This window comes from Copadichromis virginalis, linkage group LG9 (assembly GCF_057382275.1).
Source record: "Copadichromis virginalis isolate Kocher_CV1m ecotype Utaka linkage group LG9, C_Virginalis_male_GT1.1, whole genome shotgun sequence".
Lineage (NCBI taxonomy): Eukaryota > Metazoa > Chordata > Actinopteri > Cichliformes > Cichlidae > Copadichromis > Copadichromis virginalis.
This window is the reverse complement of record NC_140626.1, coordinates 16,718,247-16,733,498: the sequence shown is the minus strand read 5'-3', so window position 1 is coordinate 16,733,498 and position 15,252 is coordinate 16,718,247. Positions and strand designations below refer to the sequence as shown.

Sequence of the window (15,252 nt, the reverse complement as noted above, 5' to 3'; positions counted from 1 at the left end):
TCTTAATCATTTTTTGTGTCTGAAATCAAAGTTAAAATTTTTTCTTCCATATGATTATGGGCTCTCCCATTGCTAGTTTTTTTTTGTTGTGATTCTGTGTTTTTTTATTTATTACTTTTAAAATCGAATACGTCTTATTTATTTATTAATGTCAGTTTAAGTTCCCTGACTGTTTCTTTGTCTGTTGCCATTTTTTTCTCATTTTCCATCTACTTCTAATTACTTCCCATTTTAAAGGTTAGCTCTCTTTTGTATCCTGCGATTCCTCCCCTGAATTTCTTTTTCACCTGCGTTAATTGCTTTCACCTGTGTCTCATTCCCCTCCTGTTTGTCATCCCCCAATCTGCCCTGAGAGTATAAATAGTCTTGTCTTCCTCTTTGTCAGCTCATTTGTCTGTGCTCCCTGTTGTGCTAAATCTGTTTTGTGCAGCCCTCTTTGTTCCTTCTTTTTTTTTTAATTCCAAGACTTTTGTTTTTCCGGATTCCTATTTTATCTAATCATTTGGACTTTGATAATTTTGGATGTTTTACTAACTGTGTTTTTGTTTTCCTGGACTTTTAGTTTTTTAGACTCTAAATTGGCCAATAAAGAGCTTGCTTTTGTTTATCGTCTGCCTTTATGTCCTGCATTTGGATCCTCTCTCGTTTGCAATCCTCATGCTATGACACTACCTGCCAGTCAGTGTTTACAAACTCTGATAAATTTAAAAAACAAACCTCATAAAGTGAAATCATTGTCAGACTATAGCGAGTTGTTTAGAATGGATTTTGACAAATGTCTTTACCATTTTGCTCTTCGCATGTTTACCTGCAGAGAAGCCAAACCTGAGGCCTGCGCTGGAAAGCAATTTCAACATACCCACAGAATCTGTATGATTTCTATATTCACTTACCCTGATGCCTGCAGTCAGAATAAGCTGTGACATGAATCTAAGTCAGCCCAGGCTTTAGTGTGTGTGTGTGTGTGTGTGTGTGTGTGTGTGTGTGTGTGTGTGTGTGTGTGTGTGTGTGTGTGTGCGCGCTAATAAAGCTAAACCTATTCGAAGCCAGGAAGCAAAACTGGTAAAAATGCAGACACTGTAAGCGACAGACTTATCATAATTGACTATTTTATAAAATTTTATTAAAAAAGTTACCTGCTCGGGGTGAAATATTGCCTTTATAGTACAGGCTTCTGCTCAAACATTGGTAAATAAAACCAGCAAATTGTTCAACAAGGAGTCTAACTTAAGATGCTGCATTAACCAGATTTGGTTCAAACAGCTGTGAATGTGTTCGACCGGAGTTAAGTGCATCCATGACTAATGGGGGGGGAAGGATCGTTATCAATGGAACTTATTGCCTATATTCACCATGGCAACTTGTAAATAAAAAGCAACACCTTAATTTTTAATCCAGTGGAGAGAGGAATATGAATCCATGTCTGTGTGGATGATGATGATGTCCTTTTATTCAGTGCCATGCAGTCATCATTTATCAACTTTACATTTATTATAGTTAATAAATGTAGCTGTAATCCCAGTTTACTGTGGGATTAACCAGTTTACTTACAGGTCTGTGACTTTCAGAACCAGTAAGACTCATTTAGTTGATTTCCTGGAGATGTGGAGGTTCAAACTTCAGACAACATATATTTAAAAATGTTGCCCAGCATTTTACTGTATTTCATCGTGCCAGCATGTTTTTAAGATGAAACATTAAAACTCTGCTTTTAATCCAGTTTTAGAAACATGACTCATGTTCACATCATCTCCAAGATCCAATCTGTGAGTGTTGCTGATCACAAAAAAAAAAAGATTCCTACAATAGGAAACAGTAAATGTTTCAGTGTAGAGGAACTGATGTTAGGCCAGCTGCTGATTCTAAACGGACTTGAGATGTGAATGTGAGCGTGAACGGTTGTCTCTGTGTGTTAGCCCTGCGACAGATTGGAGACCTGTCCAGGGTGCACCCTGGCTCTCGCCCTGTGACCGCTGGCATAGGCTGTCACATTGCAACCCTTAACTGTATAGGCAGAGGGAACACAAATGGACGAATGAAAATAACAAGCTAATGTCTAACCTGAGCATAAACGGATGCAAATTAATGCGCTCTGAAGAATGATGAAATGACTCCAAATATCAATCGCTTAGCTTAGGTGCATCAGGAGGGGAGGAGTCAAGGTTTTTTTGTTGTTGTTGTTTTGTTTTTTGTTTTTTTGAAGAAAGCTTGCCAGCGAGCAGGTTAGGTTGACCTGGTCTGTTGCTTCATTAAGGGAATCAAAGTTTAAGTTTTTCTTTTTAAAGGAAAACTCAGAGTTTCCCTCATCTCAGGGTTAATACACTCTTCACTAAACCTGCTTCCTGGAACATGGCCCAGAAAGCTTCAGATAAGTTTCTACTTGATTTGTAAATAAATCAAGTAGGACTATAAATATGATGCTGCTGTTCTAAATTATTCACTGTGCAGCTCCTAAAAATCTATTTGATGTGCATATGGATGGAAAATATTTCAGTTTTGAATTAACAGGCACATCAAAGACGAAGGTATTTCAGCTTTTAACATGTCATTAATAGCGCACTATCAGCTCTGCAAGTTTGGTGTCACAGATCAGGCTGAAAGCAAACCCAGCTGACATTTATACCTACATCAACTCAAGGTGGCCAGTCAATCCGTGCATGTTTTATCAACATCTGAACAGTAATTTTAGTGCAATCAATACTGAAAAGTGCATCTTTAGCGCTCTTGCATGCATACAGACACACATCCTCGCTCTTGCGGATGACTGTGTCCCTAAATATTTCTCAGTGGTTGCTGAATATTTTTCTGCCCTTTTTAGAAAGTTTCCAACAGCGCAGCTTAATGGTGAGATGCTGGCTGTGAAATTTCTCTTGTTACTTCATGTAACGCTTCAATGGTTTAATGCTGAAAACATCTGAACGCCCTTGTGAAGAATGATGATGAAAAGAAATGTTATGTAAAAACTTTACTTTGCTATTTTTCTTCTTCTTCTTCGCACTGTTGCGCTATTACTATACATACAACAAGACGGTTGCCTGATTCTGTCAAAGCACAATCCATTTTTAGATGCATGAATAAAACATTTAGCCATCTTAGAGGTTGCCACTTTGCTCTGCAAATGAACACAGGATAAGACAACTGGTGCTCCCTCTAGTTTGGGCTGGAGCTCCCACTCCGTCAAATATCGCATTATTTAATGTATAATTTAGCGGCAGGCGCATACCCAGTGAAACTCATTTGAAGTTTTTTATTTCCTGACTAGGGGATCTGGTTCCAACAGCTTCCACTACGTCACAGTAGTCAGTGAAGCTTCACTCATATACTGTATTCAGGGTTTGGGGATTTCCATCATTTTCAAAAAATTACGGTCCAATCTGTACCCGTCTTACGACTTCAAAGCAGCCTGCTGAGCTGACTGACATGGATACATTTGCACCTCCCATTGGGAGAATGGGTTGTCTCCTGTCTACTCTCTGGACAAGCCCTGTCCCCTGCCAAGCATTTGCGTCTCACTCATGCACGAAGCTGTCATTTTCCAAATGCATCAACCCCCCCAGAAAGGTGTCACTGGGGATTATAGGATACCTCGGGGGATTAAAATGTTCTTGACAGACTGGCTGTTTCACTTATTCCCAGGCGTCTCTCTATGCTGTCGTATGTGAAAGTATTGATAAAAAGTTCACCTGAGGTATCTGACTGTCAAAGGCCAAATCTTATAATGCGATAGACACGTATGTTTGACTGTGTAGATGTCCTAGCACAAAGCGGCGGGTTTTTTTTTTTTTTTGTGGTTTTTTTCTTTGTTTTGTTTTGGGGGTTTTTGACCATGCAATGACTTTATCTGAATTTTTTAATGATCACGGAACGTCTGTTTCAAATTTTACATTTTTAGATGAGTGTTGGCAATTCCCTGCAGTGGAGCTGCTCATTTGCTGCTTGCTAACGTCCAGAGTTTTTTAATCAAGCAAAGGGGGGAAAAAGAAAAAAAAAAAAAAATTTGCCAAGTGCATTCCTCCTCCTCCTCCTCCTCCTCCTCCTCCTCCTCCTCCTCCTCCTCCTCCTCCTCCTCCTCCTCCTCTCCTGTCTTTGTCTAATTAAGGGTCATTCTGTCTCCTGGCCACATTAGGACACTGCACACTTGTCTCAACCCACATAATTAAATGTTTTTGTGCTTACCATCTGGAGACCTCATCTCTTTAAACATGCATGTCAAATTGACTCCTTAATAATGTTTATGTTTCTTCTCAGTGCTTTATTATCATCCAGGATTAGCTGTTTGTGTTTACTTTGCTTTCATCAGCATCACCCTCCACACACACATATACAAACACTCACACAAACACAGAGTGAACACGCAGAACAAGAGTACCCTTAAGGTAGCAGCAGATCTAGCACAGAGCAGTCAGCAAACTTAACAATCGTGAACTTCAAAGCAGTGGACAAATTTAATATAAAAGTAACCATGTTTATGCAGTAAGTGCATCAACAAACCGGTGCCCCAGATATGGTGCAGCTATTGTTTATTACTGCTTCTACTAAGGATGCGATGCCTCATCGATGATAAGGATTATATATTTTTGGTTTTCTGGGAGTGCCGATGTGGGATTTTACAATATATTAGGGAAAAAGGAAAACTTTTCAACAATAAAGATCCCAGATTGGCACGAATAGCAGACATTTAAGGTTGAAAGAGATATTTGCTGATGCTTTTTTTTTCCCATCTCACCCTTTGTCCAAGCATGTCATCCCTCTTTCCTTTCTTTCCCCCTTCAAATAGTACCATTGTTGAAATACAGACATATGTGGAGTCAGAGAAGCATTCTGCCTTTCTCATTCCCTTTTTCTCAGAGCGCAGTTGAGGATTAGTCTGTGCCTGAGTGCCTAGAATAATGATCACTGCAGCGGAGAAACACATTTTCACATTTCAGGAGATAAGGGCAGGCAATCTGCAAGCAGAGGACTTAACCAGCTCCCTGTGGCTTATTGTGGAGCTGACAGAAAAGTCACAACCAAACGCCAACACTAGGCTGCATCATACCTTGCACAACCAGGAAGAACACCCACTACTATGTTTTCCACTGTGAGGGATATCAGTCACTCTGACACTCCGGTGGCACTTGTAACATTTCCAATGACGAGGCATCCCAGCTTACTGTGCCAGTGTCCAATTTCTTACTGAAGTGGTTAATTTCCCACCATCTGATCAAATCTGGGTTTATTTCCCACAGAGAAACCAAATCTAATATTTCACTTCAAAGATGGCTTGATGTAGAGGGCTACTCTCACTTTCAGCCTTAATCCACTCTTGCGCATAGCTGGCTTCCCAGAGTTGTAGGCATGCTGAGAGGCACTCATTAACTCAGAGAAGAGCACATTTTTGGACATTATCATGACAGAATTGGTTGGACATCATAATGTCAGAACTACACACCTTTACAAATGAGACCTGAATATTTCACATCAGAAGACAAGGGATTTGGTGTAGTGGGGGGCACATGTATAATGTGCAATAAAACAGCTTGCTCCTTTTGTAAACTGTTATAAAATAATAAAGAATATGGGGGAGGGGGGGAGAAAAATGTCAAGTAAGCATTTAAAAGCAAGTTCCCTGAGATAAAAATAGTGGTTTTTTTTCCCTTTTTTTTTCCTCCACGTTTCAGTCAATTGAATAAAAACCCTACCTTTCCCACATACTGTGCATCTGGTCCCATGTGTTCTTCTAAAACAAAGAATTGGTTCCAGATCCATCCACGCTTAGGCCTGTGGTGCACCTCCGTCTCCCCATTAGCCAGTTTGGTCTGGTTCTTGGAGGGCACTTTGGTAGGAACGTGATGGCTCGCCCCAGAGCACCTCTGGATGAAACAGAGGCAGACCAGAAAGGGACACAGACAAGAGGTGGTGGATATCCTCATGGTGGCGTGTGCTTTTGTAAAGTTATCCCCGCGTTTCGAGGTGGCAAGGTCCTCCCGCCGCCGCTGCAGCTGCCACCTACAGCCACCGCTGCAGACCTGTGCAGTAGTCCCAGCAAAAGAGGAATCTAAATCCAAACTATAGATGGGATGGTCCGGGAGGATCCTCTAAGGTTCATGACCCAAAGTGATATACATTTACATTATGGAATTTCCCCGACTAAGAAAGGCTGTACACATGGACGTGAACTTCTGGGTAGATCTATGAAGAGCAGAGGTTAATCCCGGAAGCCATTCTGGATTTCCTGGGAGAGGGAGAAGAGGGAAGAGAAACACAGAGTTAGAGATTAATTTGATGGATATTAGAAGCTAAATGTTCACTAATTCCCTCCAATTAAATTGCGGCTCGTAAATCCTTACAGATGAGGATGCCCACTTCAAACTGGCTGACTGTGATAAACAAAAACAAAAAAAGCAGCAAGAAATCCTGCTTCAGTATTGCAGCCAATTTTGCCATTATGCAGATAACAAAACAACTCCTGACTTGTTGAGTAACAGTGCTGTTAATAAGGTTGTCCGTGCCTATGAGGTCAGAGCGCTTGGTGACTGATCCTGCCCTGTAAGGTCTGATTCATGGATCGCAACAGTGTGACCCAAACGAGGACTTTAAAACCTTTTTATTAAAACCTTTATTAGCTCTATTTTTTTTTAATGTGGATGTTTTAAATACAGCTAAGGCGTACTGTGAGGCTGAAGACTGTGCCACATGCACAGTGAATAATAAATGTGGCAGGAAGAAACACATTTATAATGAAAAGGACAGACATCAAGCCACTCAGACGTAAGGCAGAAGGTGATTTTCAGATGGCAGTGGAATGGAAAAAAGGGAGAAGGAATATTTTTCCTAAATCAAAATTATATACAGTATCGAAGATGGAATTAAAGTAGTAAAAAATAACTGCAAGCACTGCTGGATTTCTCTTAGTGTGCATTCAAGTGAAGCGCAGTCAGTCCCTGAATTCCCTTTAAAAAGAATGTGCATTACAGGCGCACCTGCAACTCAGCGGCCTTTAAGGAGGAGGTATGAGTGAGTGAACTGTCTGATTTCTGGGGTGTATTTTAAAGCTAGATGTGCTATTTAACTGCTGCTGAAGCATGACATCAGTATTCACTGCTCATTTTCCTTTTTGTTTTTTTTGTTTTTTTTGGCTGAGGAAATTTTTCAATGTGACCTTGCTATTCTGAAATGCCCTTCAGTTTGATGCCACAACTAAAGAAAAATGTCCAACTTCAGTGTCTGATATGTGATTCTACTGCAAGGGGACACAGGAGGAGGAAAAATTGTGCATTAGTAGTAGGTATAACTGTAAAGACACAGAGACGCATAATGAGTTTTGTTGGGTTTTTTCTTTTCCTTGTAATGCGCAAAGCTAAAAGTACTTAGCTGGAGAGCTGTCCGCTGTTACCAACTTAAATGAACACAAATGTTGAAATTACCTTAGGCCAAAACAAAACACCTTGTCATGGACAAGTTTGCACCATTTTTGTAAATCATGTTTAGAGTAGAGATGGCACGATAACACTTATGTCCGATACCGATATCATAAATTTGGATATCTGCCGATACCAATATGAATCCGATAGTGTTTTTTTTAATATCTTGCTGCATTTTGTATAAGTTCATACTCAATTTTAAATAAACAACAACACTAAAGCTATTCTGTTATACCTGTATGTAAAACAATACACTGCACCCAAAATATTTCATAGTTCAGCAATACTGATCAATCTAATAAACTTAAACCTACTCCATCCTTCCTATTCTGGTATTGTAAAGATTACTTAGGTTGCTTTATATTTCTAACTATTATGGTTGCAAACTCCCAGCAAAAAATAAATAAATAGGGAACCACCTCATGATGCTTAATCGACGTAATCAACTTTAATTTGATGCAGTGTGAAAAAAAAATTGCACAGAATTAAATTATTTTTCAAGAATAATTAAATAGATTCATCATCTTTCTTCTACAGAATTGCAGACTGCACAGATGGTATCTTTCCAAAGGAAAAAGTACTATAGCTTACTAGGGTATATTAGACTTAACAGTTACTATATACAGTAATGGACGTCTATACATTTTACATCAGATTAAAACTTTGGGTGTAAGATTCAGATAATTATTTATTAAAAGCTAGACATTTTAAATGAGAATAAGAAAGAAAAGTCTGTCTTTGTGCCCCCCTCTTCCCTGTTAATGCCCCACCTGGCCCCCTGTCAAAACTTTGCTAGATCCGCCCCTGCCCAGTCAGCTGCGTAGAAAAAGATCCTGGTATATAAAGTAATACTAAAAAATCTAACAACAGCTTATCAAGGTTAAACGTGCTGCTGTTGTTCAGCCGCTGGTTTCCTCTCTCTAGTGCAAAGTGGGCGAAAAACAAACAAGAGAGAGCAAGTGTTGTGAGGAGCTTTTTGTGATATTAATCACGCATACTAGGTATCTGACAGGATACATGTCCGCTCCATATTTACAGAAAGCATCTGTAATGCATGTTGACTGCATCCAGACGTAGAATTGGAACATACTGACTGACTTTTCAATTCAACTCTGTTGGGTTTTTCTCTTGTTGTGATTTGGTGCTTTATAAACAATCATATGGACCCATATGAGCAAGCACTTTGGCGACAGTGGGAGGGGAAAAACTCCCTTTTATGAGGAAGAAACCTCCGGCAGAAACTGACTCAGGGAGGGGCGGCCACCTGCCGTGACCAGTGGTGAGAGAAGACAGGAAGTTAAAAAAAATGCTTATGACAAAAAACCATGTTTGAAGCAAGTAATAATGTCAAATATTATACTAAACTATTTATAATGCATGGATTTTTTTTTTTTAATTAAAAACCTCTCCCCATGTCTTTTGCTTTTAAATTAAAACTTAAGTTCTCCATTTGAACATGAAATGATAAATGAAGTGTGAATAAACACAAATACAGTACAAGAATACAAAAAAAGTTTAAAAAAAAAGGAAATAAATACAAGGAGGAAAAACGTGTTTGTACTTTGTTTCCCTTCTCTTCCCCCCATAATAAAATGTTCCACAGTCTTGAATACTAACGTACAGCAGAGAGTTGGTCTAGCATTCAAGTGTTACAGCAGAATAGCTGCTTCACAGGGATTATCAAGAGGACAAATACTTGCATTTGATATATAACAGGATAAAGGAGCTGACAGACTTCAAAGTGTGCTTCTATGCATGTGTCAACATTAGAGAGAAATGCTGAAACAGGATATTAATGCAACTTACCACTGTCACATACTTTGAAGGATAATCACTGAATTATTTTTTTAGAAATATTTTTTTTCTCCATGTGGATTAAGATGTGCTCAGAACTCCTTGGCTAATCCCCATGTATTAAATATCTTTACACACAAATTATTGAGCTAAACTATAGTTGTTGGTCATGTTCACTAAGTGCAGTGGTTGTAATGTGAAATACTGAATGTCAGCCCGTGCAGTCAAAGGAAAGGAAAAGTGGTGTGGTACAAAGTCTTGGATTAAAGCTGAGCAGGATAAATACTCAACCACACACTAAACCTGCAATCTTGGAAATGATTTTCATCTCTATAGGTAGCTACGCCCAAATCCTGCTTCTCCTGCTCTCCACCTATATCTGAGAAAATTATACCAAACCCTGCAGAAAATTGTAAAGCAATATCATAAATAAAGTGTTTTAGAGATTTTAAGGTTTGTTTCTTGGATCACAATAATTTTTCTGACTCAATAATACAATTCAGTGACAGTGTAAAACATTTTCCTACATGGGAAAGCACTGGTGAACCATTTGAGGTACCTGAGCAAGTCAGACTGGGTGTCAGAATATCTTTTCCAGTAGTTTCACTTTCACCTCCTGGGGCTCACTTCAATCAGCCTCCTAATTGTCTGATTATCGTGCTGATTCTAAGCAAAATACATTTCAGGGAGCCATGAAATCAACAGCATCTGGCTCCATCAATGGAAATAATTTCCCCCCTTTTATGATGATTATATTGTTTTGAGCAGCCTTCAGCCCACGGCATGTTTAAATATGTGCAGCGCTTAACAGGATGGGTTATGCAGCACAGGCAACCGCAACGATTTTGGCAGAATGTTTGCTAGACTGTCTACATTTATAAGCGCGTCAGTTGTATTTCAATATGATTTTGTGCATGAACTTAACTGGGATAATATAATGAAAAGTACTGCATTGACAAAGTATGCCAAACCAAATGTTTCTACAATAGTTTTAAAGGATAAAGATATCAACAATCACCAAATATTTGATATTTTTCTATAACAAATCCAATGTGGGTTAACTGGTTTTAATGGATTTGATCCAACTACTGTACAGTAGTAGGACAGCTTTTTTCTATAGCCAAAGGCCCATATGAGCAAGAACATTTAAATACAACAATACAAACAAAATAAATAGTACAGAAAGATGTATTACATTACAAATATCTGTATCTGCAAACAAAAGCATATTGGCATAAAAGCTCCTTCTGCAAATATTTCTGATTTTTCCTAGTGGCAACCTCAAGGGCTGAAAAATGAAGCCAATCCCAAAGTGCCAGAAACGACATCTCTAGAGGCCACTTAAGGCTGGCTCCAAAAGGGAGTCAATCCCCTACACTGCCATATTAAAATCCTGAACTAGGCAGCACTGAGAAGAATATTGAGAACCCTATGCAAAATAAATAAATAAATGTGTATGTGTGTGTATACACAAAACAAAAACCACCAGAAAACTTTGTGTGTGTTGCTATTGTCCAGAATTTAGCAGTCTGTTGGCTGTGTGGAAGAAGCTGGTTTGGAATTGGAGCCTGTACCACCTCCCAGAGGGAAACACAGTGAATTGTTTGTGGTTTGGAAAGGAGTCATTTATGATGTCGTGGGCCTTCTTCACACTGCTCTTCCAGGATCCCAGGGTTTGTTTGTTTGTTTGTTTATTATACATACAGGCATGAATATCAGCTATGGGATATTTTGTTAAATATCCCTTAGCACAGCGGTCGCCAACCTTTTTTGCGCCATGGAACGGTTTATGCCCGACAATATTTTCACGGACCGGCCTTTAAGGTGTCGCGGATAAATACAACAAAATAAAACTAGTACCGGTACCGAAAAAAAGATTTATTCATAACACACGTGAAAAGACTCAGGAAAACCGAGTTAACAATAAAAACAATAACAAAAAAACCCTGAAAACCGATTAAAAACCCTGAAAACCATACATTTCAGACCTGGGCCTCAACTCTTGCGGCCCGGTACCAAACGACTCACGGACCGGTACCGGTCCAAGGCCCGGAGGTTGGGGACCGCTGCCTTAGCAGGTTGCACCTTGACCAGATGCCTTTGGTGCCAATCAACAAGCTTCTGTCTTCTAGTTTTGACAAGACATTTTCAGAATCAGAATGGGGTTTATTGCCAAATGTTGAGCAGGTTTACAACATTAGGAAATTGCTGCGGTGCTTCAGTGCAAACATTTTAACACTCTGCTTATGAGTATGCCTCTTGCCAAAAAACCAACCAATTTAAAATAACTCTACCAATTTGGCCAAGAAAAGGCCATTCAAGAACCTTAATGTTAGCCTGTTTTATTCATTCCAAAACCAATGGTGATGTGTGTTTGATATCACTGTCCTGTTGTTCGGGGATGGGGAAGAACGATCAGCCACCTTGACTTCTCCCACAATTGGTGGTACTTCAATCTTTACATACTTTTTCTTCTACTTTTGTTCTCTCTAAACATCAAACAACTTAAAAAAATATATCTCTGTCTCCTCTTTTATTCATGGGAACTGGAAAACTCAATCGCAGTGACTCGACTGGTCCTGTAAACAACTTGAATTTAATAAGACCTCGGCAGAGCCAATCGTTTTTGCACGTAATCACACCCGCTGATGACACTGCAGGAGATGAAACACTTTAAAACGCAGAAAGATAAAACAAAATGACGGACCAATATGGTGGAAGAGATGTTGGAAAACGCAGAAGAGATGCACCTCAATTCAGTATGGCAGAGATGGAGAACAGGCGTCTGTCGCCTGCTGCTAATAGCTAATGTTTTGGCCTCCTGCTGAGAGCTCACCCACTGCATTCGATTTCACAGCATCGGCTTTCTGTCTATGTCAAACACCAGACAGCAGAACAAAGGGTGGGTCAAAACACATATCAGTGAACTACTGTTCTATCCTCAGAACAAAAAGGGCCAGCTAGAGAGCGACGGCCACAGCAAAAGAGACTCTTGACTTGTCACCTCACAGAGGAGAGAAATACAAACATTTTCCACCAGTTTATAGGGCCTGTTTGTTGCCTGTAGTCTCAGGCAATGTTACACTGAGCTGAAGAAGGTAAACAAGAGGGCTGAAGTGAGTACAGGGAAACAAGCAACAAAGAAAAATTAGTGACACAGCAATACGTGATTATGTGAAATCAGACTGAAACACTGCTGTGAAATGTTCCTGAGGCCTGAACATAATTTTATGTTTCTGGTGTTTCTGTTGATTCAGAAAGGGCTCTCAATAAACTTGTTTTAATGGATGCTTAAAAGAAGCCAATTTAATGGCATATTTTTCACTAATGGGTCCGTTGAGTCATTTAGTCTCCTCTTTAAAAAACAAACATTTTCTGAAAAGAGGAGAAAGACAACAATTTAGTTGCCAAGTGTCACAATAGAAGCAGCCAGACAACATAGATAAATCTATCTTCTAGTGGTTTATTATTCTAATTATGATGTTCTAGTCTTTTAAAATCCCCCCGCTACAGTTTTGTACTTCTGTCTTCTGTAAGGTCAATAAGGAGTCCCTAATCTTTTTGGTCATATGTGCTAATCTTGCTGCTCAGTTGTCTTCATCACTTTTGTTCTCCCATGCTGTCAACACCACTCTCTTTTCCAATAATCTATCTGCCCATGTGCTTCACTTTACCTTTTGACCATCTATTGCACATCCTTCCTCCTGCCCATCTCCGCCTTATCCATAAAGACCCTGGGGGTGTAAAACCACTATTTCTTACCTTCATCTGAGATTCTCTTCTCTGATGTTGCTTCTCAGCTGATTTTAACTGCCTAAAGGGTTTTTTGGTTATTCGGCAAGCAAATTTTAGCAATAAATGCTGCTGATCTGTCCTCATTATATTGTTGTTCTGGTCAATGCTGCAAATCAATGCAAAGGATTTGCCAAACCTTTGAAGTCTTTAACTACTTTGCTTTGTCAGACTCCTTGTCCTGTCATTGTCCTAAAACAATCCTATTTAAAACAAATATGTAAAACTTAACATACTATAAGAGATATTTATCCTTAAAACCACACCTGAGGCAAGTGTTGGATTTATAGAGATCAGTGGCGTGTGGTGACTCTTACAGAAAGGCAAGCGGAGACAATTTATGGATCATTTTTTCTTCACAAAGTTTTTAACTATTCTTTGCTCAGTTCTCTGTAACTGAGGACTAACGGTAAGACGCCCTGCTGTTTGGAATTTGTCTAATGACTCCCTGTTAACACAATTTACCTATTTACTACAATACAGAATTGAAAAGTTACTTTTATGAGAACTGTAAAAATCACATTTGATTGATCTGTACCTGTTCTAAAAATAACCACTGTTTAGCTAGAGTCTGTTGGGTCATTCGACCCAGCTCATTGTTGATGAAAGAAAGGAGATTAGTCTGATCAGCTTCACAAGCAGGGCAATCCTCTGAATGTGTGGCAAACCCTGGAGGTTCCATGAAATTGGAGACAAATAGGCTGTAGAGAGATGCCAGGAATTCAGAGGTTTACCCAAGCGGTAATATTTCCACAATGAAATCTTATTAGAGTATGCAGGAAATCATGTCTGAATGGACTGCTTTAGTGGTTAGTTTATTGACCCAAATGCCTCATCTTACAACTCTGGCATAAGCTTTCTAAGATGCAATCTGGCTTTAGTTGGTGGTGATTTCCCAAAAAAAACCCTTCCAGTCTTGATGCATTAGAGGTCCAAACAGCTTTAAGAAAATGACTCTTACAGATGAAAGCTACCCTACAATAATACAGTTTTTGTGTTACAGCAAGTGGTGCTCAGGTGTTGGTCTTCCTCAAGAGAATATTGCAAGTTTTTAAACCAGAAATATGTCCTGCAGTTCAGACAGGCAACCCACATTGCAAATCACACACTTGTCTCTCTAACATCCCAAAATTCCAGGACCCCTAAAGACAAAACACCAACATTAACAGTACACTGGAAAGGCTCTAACATCCTACTGCTCTACACTGCTGCTTTTAATAGAACTTCCCAAACTTTTTTCGTGTGTGTGTGTGTGTGTGTGTGTGTGTGTGTGTGTGTACTTTCACTGTTTTCTTCTCCAAGTTACTATGAGCATATATTCCAGTACCTGCAAGAATCAACTTTGATCACATTGCATACCCCAAGGATGGTCGGCACAAAACAGCCTCGGGATCATATATTAATCATGAGTAAGTTCTATAGATAACATTTCCCTCATCTTGTCAAACCAAAATCTAAAGAAGTGAGAATCTGCCCTCATTATTTTAGGCAAGAAGAAAGAGCGAGCTGAGTGTTTTAACTTGACTGACTGACTAACATTTTAAATGAATGTGTATTTTGTGGGATAAAAAAAAAACTGAGAGAATACTGGGCTGTCAAAAACACTTGTGCTGCAGAGAATGAGGGAAGTAAAAGCCTTCAATCGACAGAGTGCAGGAGACTCCAAACTTCACAGTACCTACAACTAGGTGTGAGAAGCTTGAAAAGGTGGCATATTGTAAACATTCCTGCATATATTCTCTCTCTCTCATGCACATGGCAAATGCAGAAACACAAGAGACAAATGCTCCAGCCTTGCATTTCAATCTTCTTCCAACACTTGTGGGTAATTAAAAGCAATAAGCAGCAGGTTTTTAAACACAGATTAGGCCTGAAGGTAATTAGGCCCATTGCAGTAATGACTCCCACTGAGTCATGTAGGCAGGATGGTGTGTCAGTCACCCCCTCCCACCATTTCTCCCAAAGTCAACAGCAACTTGTCCTTCTAGTAAACAGCCCTCCAAACACCATCTGTCCTAACCCTTAGCTTTGATTACCTCAGACCTAAAATGCACCATTTCTCACTTGACTTGGCAAAGCAAAGATTGGCAAAATGAGAGCGAGAATTAGATTAGCCTTTGTTGTCTCCCTTAACAGAAGTTTGTCTTTGGCACTCGAGTGAACACAGTGAGCATAGCTGCACATATGTACAATCAAACTCCGGTTAACACTAAGTGTCCCAACAAGAATAGTAAACACTGAAACATGCGTACAACGCTATTCC

At 39.5% G+C, this 15,252-nt stretch overlaps 1 protein-coding gene across 1 annotated transcript in view; it reads right to left on the bottom strand.

Annotated features, from left to right (window-relative positions):
* Nucleotides 1-15,252, bottom strand: part of LOC146701666 (cadherin-18) — a 95,377-nt gene that overhangs the window by 67,493 nt on the left and 12,632 nt on the right. Inside the window, exon 2 of the mRNA XM_085467954.1 lies at nucleotides 5,682-6,214. Coding sequence (XP_085324080.1) covers nucleotides 5,682-5,912 — 231 coding nt within the window. The 5' untranslated portion in view covers nucleotides 5,913-6,214. The remainder of the gene's footprint in view (nucleotides 1-5,681; nucleotides 6,215-15,252) is intronic.